At 42.2% G+C, this 19119-nt stretch overlaps 1 protein-coding gene across 1 annotated transcript in view; it reads left to right on the top strand.

Annotated features, from left to right (window-relative positions):
- Positions 1–1761: 1761 nt before the first annotated feature.
- The window catches only part of LOC143288320 (ARF GTPase-activating protein GIT2-like), a 71309-nt gene continuing 53951 nt past the window's right edge, over positions 1762–19119 (top strand). Inside the window, exons 1-7 of the mRNA XM_076596693.1 lie at positions 1762–2231; positions 5011–5144; positions 9708–9820; positions 10921–11020; positions 12849–12935; positions 16312–16442; positions 17491–17585. Of these exons, the coding sequence (XP_076452808.1) occupies positions 2168–2231; positions 5011–5144; positions 9708–9820; positions 10921–11020; positions 12849–12935; positions 16312–16442; positions 17491–17585 (724 nt within the window). The 5' untranslated portion in view covers positions 1762–2167. The remainder of the gene's footprint in view (positions 2232–5010; positions 5145–9707; positions 9821–10920; positions 11021–12848; positions 12936–16311; positions 16443–17490; positions 17586–19119) is intronic.

Genomic DNA, 19119 nt, shown 5'->3' with positions numbered 1-19119 from the left:
CACCAAAACCCAGACTGACACAGGTACACACCAAAAGCCAGACTGACACACGTACACACCAAAAGCCAGACTGACACAGGTACACACCAAAACCCAGACTGACACAGGTACACACCAAAAGCCAGACTGACACACGTACACACCAAAAGCCAGACTGACACATGCACCGAAACAACAACTCACTGACATGAAATGCTATGCACGTGGGTAGCGGGCCAAACGAGTTTCCTGCTTTTCTGGTGGGCTTACAAAAAATAAGTAAACAGAGAGCTTAGGAGAGTCCCACACTCAGGATGTGTTGATACGTGACTCTGTGTGTGTGTGTGTGTGTGTGTGGTGTGTGTGTGTGTTTGCGTCTGTGTGTGTGATAAACTTAAACAAATTCATGTTCTCTCCAGATACTTCAAACTTTGTTTAAAACCGGAAACGTTCACTTCTTTCCATTCGTTCTGATTATAATCATGAATGTAATGCACGTGTGGGAATGACACAACAAGTATAAAGAAGTGAAAAATGTTTCCACAGTCAGGTTACTGTTACAGTTTTATTCCTCATTCACGAAACGTAGTTATTGATTTTTAATTTGATATGCATACTGATACACGTTTTTATCTGATATAATGGCACAATGATTAATAGTCATCATTATTTTTATTTGTTTTATTTCAAAAGTGACATTATTCTGCTTTATATGGACGTTACACTCAATCACACATCCGCTCAGTATGAGGAGCAGATTAATGGGAAATAAATATGTATGCAACATGGGAAATATCTTATACATCGAACATATCAGTTTGAAATACGGCTCAAGGTGCAGAAAGGCTGCAGTGTTTTACACTCGGTGTGAACATCTTACACTGTCAACAGTCACCCCAGTGTTCACTTGTCGGTAAAAAGTAGAATCCCAGTGTCTTTCATTAATATTCATATTCAGCTTGTGCACTTATCGCAATGAAAGTTTACGATGATATGTTACTGAAAGGATGCGAAGAAAGTCTAGATTTAGATTCAGAGAATGATTTCCACAAAGGCTTCATCACTCACTTCATAATGTCCATGGACGACTGTTTAAAACATCAGATCCACTTGCACATACACAGGCATGGAATGGTCAGGTCACTTGTTAATGTTGACTCGCGCTACGCCTGCTGTGCATCTGATGTTGTCGTAATGATATGTGAATGTGTCTCATATCTTCCCCTTGTCTTGGTCATTGGTCCCATTTCCCTTTCCCTTGTCAGTAACTGGTCGGTCGTTAGTATTCGGTCTTTAAAAAAAAAAATTATATACTATTTTGCCATTTCTGATCACCAGATCTTTTTCCCCTTTGGCCATTCTTTCCTTTTTCAGCATTTTATCTTTTAAAGTGAATGTGGGACATGGATCAGTCCGCACGATTTGTATTGACGCCTCCTTGAAACAAACTGTCACAAAAACTGGTGTTCAGAATATGGGAGACAAGTTCGTGGTACTGGGGAAAAAAATCATCGTGCTTGTGTATTATGTAGGTTACTTCCCTTGCTTTTCCTTCCGATCTTCGTGAACATGTCGCAAAAAAGTCCTTTGTCTCGTCGAAGAAAAAAATGAGAAAGTTGGTAAATTCTATATTTCGATTAGAAGCGGTAAAACAAAATACGTGTTTAACTTAAGAAAATTCGCATTCACTGTTTCATTTCCATCAATTTCCTTTTAACGACTTGACTACTTTGTGACTATCGTCCAGGAACTTGTTAAAATTTGGATGAAAATGTGATACAAACCAGATGATGGAAAAACAAGATATCCATCCGTCAGAGCGCTATTCATAGCCTAAGCTCTGGCGGGAACAAAAATAACATATTGTGCTCATTCTCTTCGTCGTTGTGGCATTATATTGCGTTTGGCAGTCTTGTGTTTCCACTGTGAATTCTTTGTCGGCTGAGTCAGTGCCTTCAGTCTGAACAGAACGAGTTGTGGAGGGGCGGCAGATAGACCAAGCTAGCACCCCTGCAGATTTTCCAGAGGATCAAATTACTCAGGGAAGCGGTCCCAGTGATAAAGAGTTCAGCGGTGGAACTCTGGTGGCTGCCTACGTTGCGGTTTCAGCGTTTGAGCGCTGAAGAGCTGCAAGCCAAGTTCAGATATTGAAGACCACTTTTTGAGCCAGCGAAAGCAGACGCCCCAAATGACAATGCCGAGAGCAGGTGGGGTTCGTCCCCCGCCAGTCTGTGCCGACTGTTCGGCCCCAGGTACTGTAACTTGTGCAGATCTATCAATCTGAAAAACTTCATAAAGCGTCAGTTGGTTGTGACCCCAAAATAAGACATTACACGTCAAAAGAACACTGTCCTCCAGCTTTTCACTCAGACATGTATATTTATTTACGGTAATTCTAGTGCATGATCGAAGCGATTTATGATAGATGTCTATTCGTAGATAATATGAACCATTTTCTGTGGTTTTCAAATATATTTTAAGGGTTATTGCACTTTTTTTTTTTAGCACAGAAGTAATGTAACTAACTAGTAATGCTCAGACATCTTGCCAGGCCCATAAAAAAATTGCAGTAGCACATTCATTGTTAGTGATCTATGATCTGTTCAGGGAGCACTCTTTCTCTTAAAACTACCCCCCCCCCTCCCTCCTACCCCCCCCCCCAACCTACCCCCCCTCCCCGGTCCCATCCCCTCCCCTGCATCCCCCCCTGGAACCCCCCTCCCCAGCACCCGCCCCCCTGGCATCCCCCCCCCCCCACACACACACACACACCATGCATTATGCAATGGTAAACAAAAAACATGACAGCTTGAGTCCACAAGTGGCAGTTCTTTCTCATGATAAGGGGCTGTTTTGTGTAATTTTATTTAAATTAGCCGGACTCTTGATTAGAAGTGTGGATTACATGCTATATTAATTCATTATATTAAATCATATGCAATTTTTCAATGCATTGTAAATTGGGGAAATTGGGACAGTTTCTTTTTAAATAGGTCCTGGTATTGAGGATACTAAAAATAAAATTAAGATTACCAAGTCATTGTTTTATTCTTATCAGAAAAAAAAGAGAGCAGAAAACTGAAATAGAACAAAGAAAATTTCATAAGAAATCAGTGTAAGAATAACACCTGTCTATTTGATGTTGGGATCATTAGTTAACACTGTAGAGTTACTCAGTCACTGATAGAGTGTTACTGTTAAGTAGTGGTGCCACTGGAGACAGTTTCAGGGCATGGGCAAGTTCTTCAGCATGGTGTCTCAAGTCAGTGACTCTTCACAGAGTGATAAATATGATTACTTGTGAAGAAGAAGAAAATTCATATTGATAATGGAGAGGTCAATGAAATAACTTAATAAGTACTATACATTATTCACTGAAGTGTAAATTATAATGTTTCTGTTAGTGATGTGTGAGTTTGTCTTGTGAGGTTGTGTAACTAGTGCTTGTTGATCATTTTGAGGGTAGTTTTTAAACGAGAATTAGCTATTGATCTCTTTTAAAAGTATACTTGTGGATATAACAGTCAACAATATAGCTAACTTTGTTTGCTTCTGAATAATCATTTAATGTGTGCATTTTATAGATCTTAAGACATACCGGTCTTCATTGATTTAAGCATCAGGTACATATATACTGAAAATATTCATGCATTATAATGATAATGATAATAATAATAAATAATAATAATGGTAATTACATAGCGCTGAATCTTGTGCAGAGACAAATCAAAGCGCTTTCAAACCAGTCATTCACACGCATGTATAACTCTGAAACTGGAGAAACTGAAGACAAGGAAGAGGCAGGGAAGGGAGGCTATTTTGGGAAGAGGTGGGTTTTAAGGCCAGACTTGAAAGAGCTGAGTGCAGAAACTTGATGGAGCAAAAGAGGAAGTTCATTCCAGCTGCAAGGTCCAGAGACAGAGAATGAATGGCGGCCAACAGTTGAATGTTTGAATCTGGGTATGCGTAAACAGAGTGGATCCGAAGCTGATCGTAGAGAGCGAGATGGAGTGTAGAGGTGAAGGCAGCCGCAGAGATAGTAAGGGGCAGATTTATGAATACATAATAACATAGAGTGCTGATCTTGTTCCTTATTCTGTGTGAGACAGGGAGGCAGCAGAGATGTTGCAAAAGAAGAGTGATGTGCTCAGATCTTTTCTTTCTGAGGATGAGCCAGGCAGCAGAATTTTGTATGCGCTGAAGGGACTGAATGGATGAAGCAGACAAACCAGACAATAGAGAGTTTCAATAGTCATGGCGAGAGAGAATGAGAGAAACAACAAGTCTAGATGTTTCGTCGGTGGACAGATACTTCTGGATGGAACTTATGTGCCGCAATAGACAGTAGCAGGATTGACATGTCTGACTGATAAATTTTTGCATGGACAGTGTGTTGTCAAGGACAACGCTGAGGTTCCTCACTGAACTGGAAAGAGGGATGGATGTACTGCCAAGTTTGATTTTGTCAGTTGTGATAGAAGAGAGTTTTTGTTTAGTTCCTGTGATCATTGCTTCAGTTTTGTCTGCGTTCAATTGTAACTTATTTAGAGTCATCCAGTTTTGAATATCAGTAGTCCTGACATTTGACAGCATTTTCGGGTTTTCCATTTTGTCATTTGAACTAATTGAAGGAGTGATTTGGGTTTCAGTTAACTTGTACAGTTTGTTACAGGATGTTCAGTTGTTTTGTTTTCTGAAATATTTATCTTTTACAGTTCCAGTTTTACATTTAGGGCTGCACCAGTGCACCTACCTGAAGAACATTCTTTGAAGCAAACTAAGGCACACCATCAGATGTTTGAACTAAAAGGATATTTCAGATTTATTAAGAATGGAATGCATGTGTGTGAATTAATTAATGCATTTTGATAGAGTATGTCTCCACTCAAGTTGAAATACTGCACTTGATATATATATATATATATATATATATATATATATATATATATATATGTATAAATTTATTATTATTATTATTATCATCATCATCACCATCATCAAATCATTGACGGAAGACTATATGCTGTGCAGACCCCACGTGGGCATCCATCAATCGTGGCGTGTTGATCTGTGACGAGTGCTGCAGCGTTCACCGCAGTCTGGGCCGCCACATCTCCATGGTGAAGTCGCTGAAGAAGGGCCAGTGGAACCCCAGCCAGCATGCCGTGAGTTCATCACTTCTTGTTTCACGCTTGCTTTTTATCACAGAGTGACATGTATTTAAAGCTGGGCCAGCAGAGTGAGAGCTGTATGACCTGTGGTTGTTACACAGCAGTGTGAATTCATTTACAGCTTAGTCGTTTTTTGTTGTTGTTTTTTGAAGGACTATGACTCTCAAACTTGGAGGCAAGATTGCACTGGCTCTCAGTGCTGCAGCCCTAGGGGCTCATTGGCCTTTGGGAACCCACCCCATCGCAGACTGTCTTAACTCACTCAGTACGGCCAGTCCTCTCTTCTCCTCTACACAGACCCCTCGGATGTCCAGTGGGTGTCTGAATGACCCAACCTTTAGCTTCCGTCATCAGAACTGTGGTATTCTTTGTCAACATTCACCTCTTCAGTATAAGAGCGTTCCGCTTGCAATATTTTGATGATGGTAATTGGGATGAAACGCTGTTAACGTTGTCTCTTTGGCCGTTCGTATGGAGAGAGTTAAAGCTCTCTTGGCAGAGAGAAGGGGGGAGGGACAAAGGGGAGGGTGGGGGGGGGGGGGGGCGTTAACTTGGGGCGTTAACTTCTGCAATGAAATTCTATCCCAGATAGTTCGGACAGCAGTTGCCTCTCTTCTGCTGTTCTGATCTGGTCATAAGTGGACATGGACGTTTTACTGTCAGTAAGTATCATAATCATACACGATGCAGTATATGTATGCATAGGGCATGCACATTTCAATCATTTGCCTTGTATGTGTCTTTCACTTTATAAAACTTTATTATGTTTAATTGGATTAACTGATTTGTTTATTTTGTTGTTGATTATTTCCTTCCGTTTTATTTTAGTGTTGATTATTATTATTATTATTGATAATGCAGCACTAGTATGTCAGCAACTGACTTCCATAAGAAGACAACCTTTAGCATTAACGTTACCATTGGAAAATACTCCAGAACTACTCAGACTGCGGAAAATTTCCTGCATAATGCAAATTACTCAAAATGAAATACTGACTACTCACTTAAAACTGATAAAAGCAAGTGTGTGTGTGTGTGTGTGTGTGTGTGTGTGTGTGCATTGTATTATGAAAGTCTTAACCAGTTCAGTGCCAGAGAATTTTGTATTAAAAAAAAAAAAAGTGCTTTCCCCTTGCCAGGGAATTTTGAGGATTCAGGGCTAAAAAATCACAAAAAATTCTAGCGCAAAAGCTATGGGCGATACATAAAGAAAGTAAATGTTTTTGTGAAGGAAAATGAGAGTAGATTCTGCTTCTGGGCTTTTTTTCCCAATTGGGTTGATTGTAGATAACTGTTCAGGCATGTAAAGTCAAGATAATAATTTTTGTTCATCAAAAAAGTCTATTTCCACCTCTACATAATGACATCCATAAGAAAAGAAACAAAATACAGCTAGAAATAGCATGCCTATTGTCAGATTATACCTGTGGAAGAAATTGAAACAGGCTATTAGTTTATAAAAACAAATCACAGCTTGCCCAGACATGTAAGTAAATCACTGTCCCAACAATGAGAAAGGTGTGTAAAGTCAAAGTAAAAGGTCAATCAGGTCTCAGAAACTGAGCTGGCAAGCTTTTGGACAGCAAAGAGCATTTGTAAGTGAGAGGGTGAAGTTCTTTGATGACATTCACTCCTGTCAAGTTGTACATGGGCCGATTAAAGTGTCTGCTGTGCATCCAGCTTGCCACCTCTTCAAACAAGTCAACCATCTGATTCAGTGAAAAAAAACTGTTAAAAATCAGAAAGCACGTGTTTCACGACCAGTGCAGGTTCCACCCTGCATTTCGTGAAAATCATGGGGCATTGGCGGTTGTCAAATTCCTACAGTCTGCACTGAAATGTGAGCACACTCTTCCCAAAAGCCACACCCCCTTGATAACCTCTGGCTGGCATTCGACCTATCGTCTTACATCACTCCTCTCCCTCTCCTCTCCCTTCTTCCAACGCTCACTGCACGTATTCCGTCAGTCATAGCCACTTGTTCAAAAACGCTGTCTGATTGGATGGACGGACTGAATTACCATCAAATGGGCTGTCAGTTTCATCACTGTCATTGTCAATCACCTTCGTTTTCAAAGCAATCATCAGACAAGACAGATCCTTCTCCATCGCGAAAGCTGTCCATAATCACAAGCAGAGCTTTCAGAGTTGTGTAAACTGTGAGTATTTGCTCTACTGAACACAGTTTCCAGTGCCTTTTTTTGCACATGATGCAACCCCCTTTTCCACGCGTGTATCATGCATTCTGCGCATTCACAGATAGATTCATGAGCATCCTCCCCCCACACCACCACCACCCTCCCCCCCCATCCCCCAGCTGGATGACAACGATGGTCATCATCGATCTCGATGGACACACCACCATCATGTGGTCAGTCAGCAAATTATTATCAAGTAGAAAGGGGTCTTCTGCCTGATGTATGTTCATTTAAACAGTATTTTTATAATCCAGACACATCAATTGGTCAAACTAACTGTTCAGAGTCCGTTTATGTGAACTGAACCAAACTCCAATGAAGGAAAAATCAGAACATATGCAGGACGTCAGTGGACGTCTTATAGACACTATGGCAATGCTTTTTGTAGGACGTCAGCTGACGTCTTACAGACACTCTACTGGTTAATGTGAACAAGTTAAATAAACATTAAAACACAGAAAACTTTTACTTACAAAGTTTCAGAACCATTTTTTAGGGTTAAAAGAAATAGTTAACGTTTTACTCGAAACAGTATGACTGCTGCTTTGTTGTCATTCATGCAGGGTGTGAGGATGACAGGAAGGAAGGGGTGATGATGAGAGTGAGGAGGAGAAGGGGTGATGATGAGAGTGAGGAGGAGAAGGGGTGATGATGAGAGTGAGGAGGAGAATGAAGGAAGGAAGGGAAACAGGGACGGAAAGGAAAGGGTGATACTAATAGAATTTACAATTAGATCCTGTAGTGGAAGTGTATAATATATATCAAACAGCTCACTTTGTTGGGAAACCAGCCTGGTGAACAAGGGGCATGTGTGTGTGTGTGTGTTCGTCAGGGCTGAAAGAAAACTTTGTTTACATACATCACATGCAAAGGCATGTCATCTAACAAAGAACCCAAACATTGTAACAAAACAGGAGAGGGGGAAGAAGACTAGAGAGCAGTGTGTTTGTATACTGTGTGTGTGTGTGTGTGTGTGTGTGTGTGTGTGTGTGTGTGTGTGTCACTCTGTATGTGTGTGTGTATGTGTGTGTGTGTGTTTGTGTGTGTGTGTGTGTGTGTTGTATCACAATACAAAACAAATACAATGAATTTGACAGGACAAGAAGAAATTGTGATATGATATGATAAATAATATGGAATTATTGATACTTATATAGTGCCTATCCTCAGTCAGACATCAAGCTTTAAGCGCTTTACAAACACAGGGTCATTTGCACATCAGGCTGCCCACCTGGATAGAGCTTTGTGACGGCTGCCACTGGGCGCTCATCATTTGTTTCCTGTGTCATACAGTCATGCACACATACACACTCATACAGATACTTAACATTTTACATGTATTATTATATACTACTATTACTGTATTTTTTTATTTACTCCGCCATGTAGACAGCCAAACTCTGTTTTCGGGGGTGAGCATGCAGGGTATATTGTTCTTTCCATAACCCACTGAACACTGACGTGGATGTCAGGATCTTTAAGGTGGATATTTGATGTTGTGTGTGTGTGTGTGTGTGTGGATATTACGTGGTTACATGCGGCTGTGTGTTGCGGTGGTGGTGACGGACATATTACATGGTTACACGGGCTGTGTGTTGTGGTGGTGGTGACGGACATATTACATGGTTAAGGGGCTGTGTGTTGCGGTGGTGGTGACGGACATATTACATGGTTACACGGGCTGTGTGTTGCGGTGGTGGTGACGGACATTTTACATGGTTAATGGGCTGTGTGTTGTGTTGGTGGTGACGGACATATTACATGGTTACATGGGCTGTGTGTTGTGTTGGTGGTGACGGACATATTACATGGTTACATGGGCTGTGTGTTGTGTTGGTGGTGACGGACATATTACATGGTTACACCTGCTGTGTGTTGCGGTGGTGGTGACAGACATATGGTTACACGGGCTGTGTGTTCGGTGGTGGTGACGGACATATTACATGGTTACACGGGGCTGTGTGTTGCGGTGGTGGTGACGGACATATTACATGGTTACACGGGCTGTGTGTTGTGGTGGTGGTGACGGACATATTACATGGTTACACGGGCTGTGTGTTGTGGTGGTGGTGACTGACATATTACATGGTTACACGGGCTGTGTGTTGCGGTGGTGGTGACGGACATATGACATGGTTACACGGGGCTGTGTGTTGCGGTGGTGGTGACGGACATATGACATGGTTACACGGGGCTGTGTGTTGCGGTGGTGGTGACGGACATATGGTTACACGGGCTGTGTGTTGTGGTGGTGGTGACGGACATATTACATGGTTACACGGGCTGTGTGTTGTGGTGGTGGTGACTGACATATTACATGGTTACATGGGCTGTGTGTTGTGGTGGTGGTGATGGACAGTTGGTGTACCAGCTGGCGACAAATGGAGCCAACAACATCTGGGAACACACCATGCTGGACCCTTCACAGAACAGACACGGTCGCAAAAAACCAGGGCCCCGTGAACCCTTGCAGTGAGTTGTTATACACCATGTACCGCGCGTGCGTGTGTGTGTGTGTGTGTGTGTGTTTTCATGGAAATTGAGTACATCACTGCATGTGTGTGTGTTCATGAATACATTCTGTGCATGCGTGCGTATCATACAATGCCATGCTACAGGTATGTGTGTGTGTGTGTGTGCTGTTCATGTGCACGCACATTCTCATAATATGTGTGTTCATGAATTATACGTGTGTGTGTGTGTGTGCTCGCTCATATGTGTTTGTGCACTCAAAATCTGTCAGGAGTTTCAGACAGAAATGGTTCTTAGAAAATTCAAATATGAAGAGTTGGTGGGATCTCTCTCTTCCAGTAAAGAAAGGCATTAACTACCCAGGATCAATTTCCTCAAGAAACTTGATACACAAGTTACGGACTGATAAATGGTTATGCATGGTTATGGTCTCTGTGTGTATGTGTGTGTGTGTGTCTGTGTGTGTGTGTTTTGGAGATATTGATGTTATTGATATTTGGTAAATTGATTTGTTACATATTTTTCTTGCCATTCATGTGAGTGCTAATGCATGTGTGTCACACATGTGTGTGTGTGTGTGTTATTACATGTGTGTCATACGTGTGTGTGTGTGTGTGTGTTATTACATGTGTGTCATACGTATGTGTGTTTGTGCTAATATATGTGTGTCACACATGTGTGTGTTTGTGTTATGACATGTGTGTCATACGTGTGTGTGTTTGTGCTAATACATGTGTGTCACACATGTGTGTGTTTGTGTCATTACATGTGTGTCATACGTGTGTGTGTTTGTGTTGTTACATGTGTTGATACATGTATACTATGTGTGTTATTCCATGTTAATTGTTATGTTATTACGTGTGTTCACACATGTATGTGTTGATACATTCACGTTCATACATGTAACCATGTCTGTGTTCAAGTGTGTGTTCATGTGTGTGCGTTCATACATGTGTTCATACACGTGTGAGCAGCCCAAATTTCACTCAGAGAAATCTGTTGTGACGAACATTCTTACGGTATAATACAGTTCACTGAACAGAATGTTTCTTTGTAAAGAGAAAATAATGGGGTGGTCTCTTTGCTTTGTCCATGGTCAGCCCCATCAAGTCCGACTTCATCCGTGCCAAATACCAGTTCCTCTCTTTTGTCAACAAGCAGAAGGATAGTGACGCCAGCTCCTTGGACGACGTCAGTAAGGTGAGGTTTGCTCCCCTTGGTTTGGACAGCGAAATCCAAGCCTTGGATGGTGATTGGTGATGACAGAACTCTAAACATGGGAACAGTTGTACTGATCCCCTCACCAGCGAACATGAGAACAGTTGCACTGGTACCCTCACCAGTAAACATGAGAACAGTTGCACTGATGCCCTCACCAGTATACATGAGAACAGTTGCACTGATACCCTCACCAGTAAACATGAGAACAGTTGCACTGATCCACTGACCAGTGAACATGAGAACAGTTGCACTGATGCCCTCACCAGTAAACATGAGAACAGTTGCACTCATACCCTCACCAGTAAACATGAGAACAGTTGCACTGATCCCCTCACCAGTGAACATGAGAACAGTTGCACCGATATCCTCTCCAGTGAACATGAGAACAGTTGCACTGATCCCCTCACCAGTAAACATGAGAACAGTTGCACTGATCCCCTCACCAGTGAACATGAGAACAGTTGCACTGATGCCCTCACCAGTAAACATGAGAACAGTTGCACTGATCCCCTCACCAGTGAACATGAGAACAGTTGCACTGATGCCCTCACCAGTGAACATGAGAACAGTTGCACCGATATCCTCTCCAGTGAACATGAGAACAGTTGCACTGATCCCCTCACCAGTAAACATGAGAACAGTTGCACCGATATCCTCACCAGTGAACATGAGAACAGTTGCACTGATCCCCTGACAAGTGAACATGAGAACAGTTGCACTGATGCCCTCACCAGTGAACATGAGAACAGTTGCACTGATGCCCTCACCAGTAAACATGAGAACAGTTGCACTGATCCCCTCACCAGTGAACATGAGAACAGTTGCACTGATGCCCTCACCAGTGAACATGAGAACAGTTGCACCGATATCCTCTCCAGTGAACATGAGAACAGTTGCACTGATACCCTCACCAGTGAACATGAGAACAGTTGCACTGATGCCCTCACCAGTAAACATGAGAACAGTTGCACTGATGCCCTCACCAGTGAACATGAGAACAGTTGCACTGATCCCCTCACCAGTAAACATGAGAACAGTTGCACTGATCCCCTGACCAGTGAACATGAGAACAGTTGCACTGATGCCCTCACCAGTGAACATGAGAACAGTTGCACTGATACCCTCACCAGTAAACATGAGAACAGTTGCACTGATGCCCTCACCAGTGAACATGAGAACAATTGCACTGATGCCCTCACCAGTGAACATGAGAACAGTTGCACTGATGCCCTCACCAGTGAACATGAGAACAGTTGCACTGATACCCTCACCAGTAAACATGAGAACAGTTGCACTGATGCCCTCACCAGTGAACAAGTATGAGAACAGTTGCACTGATCCCCTCACCAGTAAACATGAGAACAGGGGGGATATTTTTCTTGTAACATAAATAAACGGCCCAGTATAGAGAGTAGAATGAAGAATGTCATCGGGCAGTATAGAATGAGTTGAGACGTGAAAATGTGCAAATGAAAACCAGCTTCATTCCTTTCCTTCTTTGAATAAAGTCTGTTCGCTCTGTCTCTCTGTCTCTGTCTCTCCCAAGTCTCTTGTATTCTTTCTCAGTTTTGGGAATCTGTGTATTACTATGTGTTTAGGTGTGTGTGTGTGTGTGTGTGTGCATGCGAGCATGTGCACATGTGTGTGTGTGCTTGCACATGTGGGAGTGAATGCATGTGTGTACGAGTTTGCCAGTATGTTTTTTGTTGTTGTTTTTTGAGAGGGGTGGGGGTGGGGTTTATTTTTTTTTGACATTTGAATGCTTTGTGGAGATGAAATGACATTGGTTTGTGTCCATGGTTTGCAGGAGCTGCACTCCAGTGTTCGAACCAACAACGTGGAAACCTGTCTCCGTCTGCTCTCCAAGGGAGCTGACCCTAATTACTTTCACAGAGTGAGTGCACACGATTCCCTCCCCTCCCCCTCCCCTTCCCCACCCCTCATTTTTTTTTCTTTCTTTTTTTTCTTCTTTTTTCTTTTTTCCTTAAGCAGAAAATCTGACATTGAATGTTTTGTTAATTGAAATGCTCTGTACAGAACCCCCCCCCTCCCCCCACCCCCTCCTTTTTTATTAAAAAAAAACTCTCTCTGCCCTGATATTGCCAGTTGGGAATTTGCTGTCAAAGCTTTTGAAGGAGAAGTAGTAAAGGCAACGGCACAAGCCTGAGCCTTGCAGCTGATAGAGGCCCCATCTGCCCTGTGTTTTCGTTTTCTGGGTTTGCATATGCACATTCAGTCATCGCAGATCAGCCGTCAAAGTCAAAAAGTATTTTGCTAAGAATAACAGTTTCAGTTTCAGTAGCTCAAGGAGGCGTCACTGCGTTTGGGCAAATCCATATACGCTACACCACATCTGCCAAGCAGATGCCTGACCAGCAGCGTAACCCAACACGCTTAGTCAGGCCTTGAAGCATTAGCAGATGTGTTGTGTTACATTCAGGCAGTGCTGAGTTCCAGAGGTTAGCAAATGTGTTAGTAAAGCTGTGTCGTCAGCATGGGGAACTTCTCTCTCTTTTTTTTTTTTTCTGTTGGTTCCTCTCTTTTTTTTTCATTTGTAGGTAATGAAAAGAATGACTCAAAATGATTGTCTTCTAATTTATTAAATATTTTGCCTGTCTCAGTTACGTTGGTGCCGTGGCAGAATTGGTAAGGCGTTGGACTTCTGATCCAGTGGTTGGGGTTCGAGGAACTGTTTCAGCTTGGTGTTGTGTCCTAGGGAAAGGCGCTTGACTCCAATTTTTCCTTACTCCAGCCAGGTGTGAATCGGTTCTGACTTTGAAGTGGAGCGTTGGCCTAGAGGTAACTCGTCTGCCCTGGAAGCAAGGGTGTCTGTGCACACTGGTTCGGATCCCAGCACTGTCGCCAGTATTTCCATTAGGCCTTGACTGCTGGTCTGGACACTAGTTAATCAGATGAGACGATAAACCGAGGTCCCATGTGCCGGATGCATTTAGAGCATGTAAAAGAACCCATGGCAACAAAAGGGCTGTCCCTGGCAACATTCTGCAGAAAAATCCACTTCAACAGGAAAACAAATAGAAATTGCAGGTTGAAAATATTTTTTTTAAATGGGTGGCGCTGTCAGTGTAGCGACATGCTCTCCCTGGGGAGAGCAGCCCGAATTTCATTCAGAGAAATCTGTTGTGACAAACTGAGTAAAACAAATACAAACACAAATACAAGTCAGAAAGTTTAAAATGGTGAAGGATAGATGTGGGCCCCGCCTTCTCATGCCGACCCCAAGACACAGTGGATATGAATCCACTGCTTCGATAGCCATGAAAGGTTATGGGACTTTTAATGTTTTTTAACCTAATATCTTCTCATATATGTGTTTTTCTTGAGAAATATAACCTTCGACGCAAGGGGGAAAAAAGATATCCTCTTGTGCCCCCTCCTTTTGATGAATGTAAATTCCGCCATCTCAGTCTGTCTCGACAGTTCATATTTTTACATTCTTTGACCGTTTTGGTTGCTCTTCTCTGTACTTGTTGATTATATCAGCACTTACATACAGCCTATCCTCGGTCAGAGACGGAGATATAATTGCTTTACCAACACGGAATCGTTTGCACAACAGGCTGTCTACCTGGGTAGAGCCGACTGACGGCTGCCATTAGGGCACTTATCATTCGTGTTATTCGATCTGGTTTCAGTCATGCACAAATGCACACTAATATAGACATGTAACAGTTTATGTGTTTGACAGTTTTGTTCATTTACCCTGCCATGTAGGCAGCCATACTCTGTTTTCAGGGGTGTGCATACTGGGTATGTTCTTGTTTCCATAACCCACCGAACGCTGACATGGATTATAGGATGTTTGCATATTTGATCTTCTGCTTGCGCATGCACACGAAAGAGGTTCAGGCACTAGCAGGTCTGCACACATGTTGACCTGGGACTAGGGATCGTAAAAAAATCCCCACCCTTGACCTGTCAGGTGCCGTTACAGAGATTCGAACTCGGGACCTTCAGATTCAAAGTCCAACGTTTTTACCATTTGGTTATTGCGCACTGTTATGTGTGTGTGTGTGTGTGTTATGTGTGTGTGTGTGTGTTTTGTATGTATATGTGTGTGTTATATATGTGTGTGTGTGTGATATGTTTGTGTGTGTGTGTATGCGTGTGTGTTATATATAGATATGTATACATGTGTGTGTGTGTGTAATGTGTGTGTGCTGTATGTATACATGTAAATGATATATACATATGTGTGTGTGTTAAATGTGTGTGTGATGTGTGTGTTATGTGTGTGTGTGTGTGATATGTGTGTGTGCTGTATGTGTTATCTTGTTATATATGTGTTTTTGTGTGTGGTGTGTGTGTGTGTATTGTATGTGTGTGTGATATGTGTGTGTGTTATATGTATATTGTGTGTGTGTGTGCTGTATGTGTTTTTCATGTTATATGTGTTGTGTGTGTGTGTGTGAGTGTGATGCGTCTGTGTGTGTGTGTGTGTGTGTGTTATATGTATATTGTGTGTGTGTGTGTGTGCTGTATGTGTTTTTCAAGTTATATGTGTTATGTGTGTGAGTGTGATGTGTGTGTGTGTGTGTATGATCTATGCGTATGTGTGTGATCTATGTGTGTATGTATGATCTATGTGTGTGTGAGTGTGATGTCAAGTCAAGTCAAGTCAAGATTTTATTTCATGATGGTAAATTGAATAAGCAACAATTGCTTTTTTACATCAAGCCATCAATGAAAATAATAATAATAATAATTAAAGAGAAGGGGAAAAAATGAAAAAAAAATTGAAGAAAAAATTTAGGGGGGAGAGAGAGAGAGAGAAGCAGAAGAAGAGCAACAACAACAACAAAATGCATATATATATATATATATATACACACAAGAATACTGTGATAAAGAAATACAAAATTGCATTTCCATTTCACACACACACACACACACACACACACACACACACACACCACTGAATACAAATTCTCGGACACAATTACACCATGCCCATCCCACCCACATGCACATGTTCCCCCATTTAGTGCAAAATCCTTGCCAACACAAACATATACAAAACATTTCACAATTAATAGGAATATTAGACTAACAGGTCAAAATTTGTATTACTGTTAATTATTTTCAATGAGGTGATTCTTCAGATTTTTCTTAAACACGTTTTTATTTACGATACTTTTCAGAGTGAGTGGGAGATTATTCCATAATTTTCCACCAGAATACAGAAAGCTGGATTTGTAAAGGTTGTTTCTTGGTCTGGGTCTGATGTGTGTGTGTGTGTGTGTGTCCAGGAGAAAGGCAACTGCCCCATGCATGTAGCGGCCCAGGCGGGGCAGACGGCTCAGGTGGAGCTGCTGGCTGTGTACGGTGCAGACCCAGGGGCCAGGGACGCCAATGGCCGTACGCCCATCGACTACGCCAAGTGAGCGTGGGGTGGAGGGGGTAGTGGGGGGCGAAGGGGATAGATGGTGGAGCTATGTATGCGTGTGTTTGGGGGTGGAGGGGGCAAGAGGAAGTTTCCCTTAGTGTGTGTGTGTGTGTGTGTATGATTCTCTGTGTGTGTGTGAGTCTCTTTGTGTGTGTGTGTATGTGTATGATTCTGTTTGTGTGTGTGTGTGTGTTTGTGTGTGTATGAGTCTGTGTGTGAGTGTGAGTCTGTGTGTGAGTGTGTGTGTGTGTGTGTGTGATTCTGTGTGTGTCTGTGTGTGAGTGTGAGTCTCTGTGTGTGTGTGTGTATGATTCTGTGTTCGTGTGTGTATGTGTATGAGTCTCTGTATGTGTGGGTCTGTGTGTGTGTGTGTGTGTACATGAGTCTGTGTGTGTGTGAGTCTCTTTGTGTGTGTGTGTGTGAGAGAGAGAGAGAGAGAGAGAGAGAGAGTCTGTCCTTTCTTCAATTTGTCACTTCACTGTGAGTGATATTACATAAGGGGAATAAAAAGGTGTATGTGTGTGTGTGGATCCCTATGTGTTTGTCTGGATTGCTGTAATTGTATGTGTGTTTTGGCGTGTGCTGATTTGTGTCCCTTTGTGCATGAGTGTGTGTGTGTGTGTGTGTGTGTGTGTGTGTGTGTGTGTGTGTGTGTGTGTGTGTGTGTGTGTGTGTGTGTGTGTGTGTGTGTGTGTGTGTGTGTGTGTGTGTGGATGGCCGATCCCTATGTGTTTGAATGTCTTGTTCGTTTCTGTTTTTCCCAGTTTTGCCTTGTATATTTATTATTCTTTGTTAGTGTTATTTTTATGCTTTCTCATGAGTTAATAATGACTATGTATGTGTGTATGTGTCCCTGTGTGTGTGTGTGTGTTTGTGTACTGTGTGTGTGTGTGTCTGTGTGTGTATTCTGTGTGTGTGTGTGTGTGTGCATGAGTGTGTGTGTGTTTGAATAAAAAAAATGTGTGTGTGAGTCTGTATGTGTCTGTGTGTGTATGTGTGTGTGTGTGTGTGTGTGTGTTCTGTGTGTGTGTGTGTGATGCAGGACGGAGGGTAACATAGACTTGGCAAACCGCCTTGTGGAACTGCAATATGAGCTGACGGATCGACTGACCTTTTACATCTGCGGCCGAAAGCCAGGTAATGTTTCTTTCCACTGATGATGAATGATAGTTTTCTGAATCGACTGACCTTTTACATCTGCGGCCGAAAGCCAGGTAATGTTTCTTTCCACTGATGATGAATGATAGTTTTCTGAATCGACTGACCTTTTACATCTGCGGCCGAAAGCCAGGTAATGTTTCTTTCCACTGACGATGAATGATAGTTTTCTGAATTGATTGATCTTTGACATTTGTGGCCGAAAGCCAGGTAACGTTTCTTTCCACTGACGATGAATGTTAGTTTTCTGAATCAACTGACCTTTTTCATCTATGGCAGAAAAACAGCTAATTTTCTTTCTATCTGCTGATAATTAATGATGGTTTTCTGAATGTAAAACCAAACTTTCACGTTCAGATTATGTGGCATATTGGAATGTTTCCATGTTGTATGCATATCTAGACAGGCACAATAGCCCAGCGGTTAAAGCGTTGGACTTTCAATCTGAGGGTCCCAGGTTCGAATCTCGGTAACGGCGCCTGGTGGGTAAAGGGTGGAGATTTTTCTGATCTCTCAGGTCAACATATTTGCAGACCTGCTAGTGCCTGAACCCCTTTTGTGTGTACACGCAAGCAGAAGATCAAATACGCACGTTAAGGATCCTGTAATCCATGTCACCATTAGGTGGGTTATGGAAACAAGAACACACCTAGCATGCACATTACCGAAAGCGGAGTATGGTTGCCTAATGGCAGAGTAAAAACAGTCATACACGTAAAAGCCCGCTCATGTAAATACAATTGAGCATGGGAGTTGCAGCCCACAAACATAGAAGAAGTAGTATGCATATCTGTATTAACCCTTTAGCCTGTCAAGGGATTTAGCAAATAAATGAATCCTATTTGCCAAGCTTTTTTTTTTTTTTTTTTTTTTACAAAATGTGGATAGAGTGTAAAAAAAGAAATACGGAATGATTCAGCGCTTATAGCTTTTAGAGGCGTTTGATTGGCTAAGAGCGGACCAGGCAAGACTGCTCGTCTTTTCACTGTTAGCCGCGCGAAATTTGGCCAAGCAGAGCAAACCGATAGGCCTAGTTTGCATCAGTTTGACATGATAAGTATATGTAACACCAAACATGGAGTATAATACAAACTCCTCCTTTCTAGATTATTTTATCAAATGACACAGGTAAAAGTATATATTTTCTGAACGGAAAATGAATGGACAATAGAAAAGCATTGACTGCAAGGTGTGTCAGCTTGCCCTTGGAGTTCCATTCCACACATCATCATTCGGAACATGGAAAAGAGTATGAGAGTTAGCCTTTCGACGACTTGCATGTGCAAAATAAGTGGTCAGAAGTTCCACCCGTGATGATTTTGCTGCAGGTGAGGTAAAGCTGTGGACTGCAAAGCTAAGCCTGAAGATAGACGTTTATATTCTGTCATGTGGTCTGATGTAGACAGCAAAGCTAAGCCTAAACATAGACGTTTATATTCTGTCATGTGGGCTGATGTAGACAGCAAAGCTAGAGATAAACGTTTATATTCTGTCATATGGACTGATGTAGACC

The sequence above is a fragment of the Babylonia areolata genome, chromosome 12 (assembly GCF_041734735.1).
Source record: "Babylonia areolata isolate BAREFJ2019XMU chromosome 12, ASM4173473v1, whole genome shotgun sequence".
Classification (NCBI taxonomy): Eukaryota; Metazoa; Mollusca; class Gastropoda; order Neogastropoda; family Buccinidae; genus Babylonia; species Babylonia areolata.
Note: the sequence above shows the minus strand (reverse complement) of the source record. Positions and strands in the feature narration are given on the sequence as shown.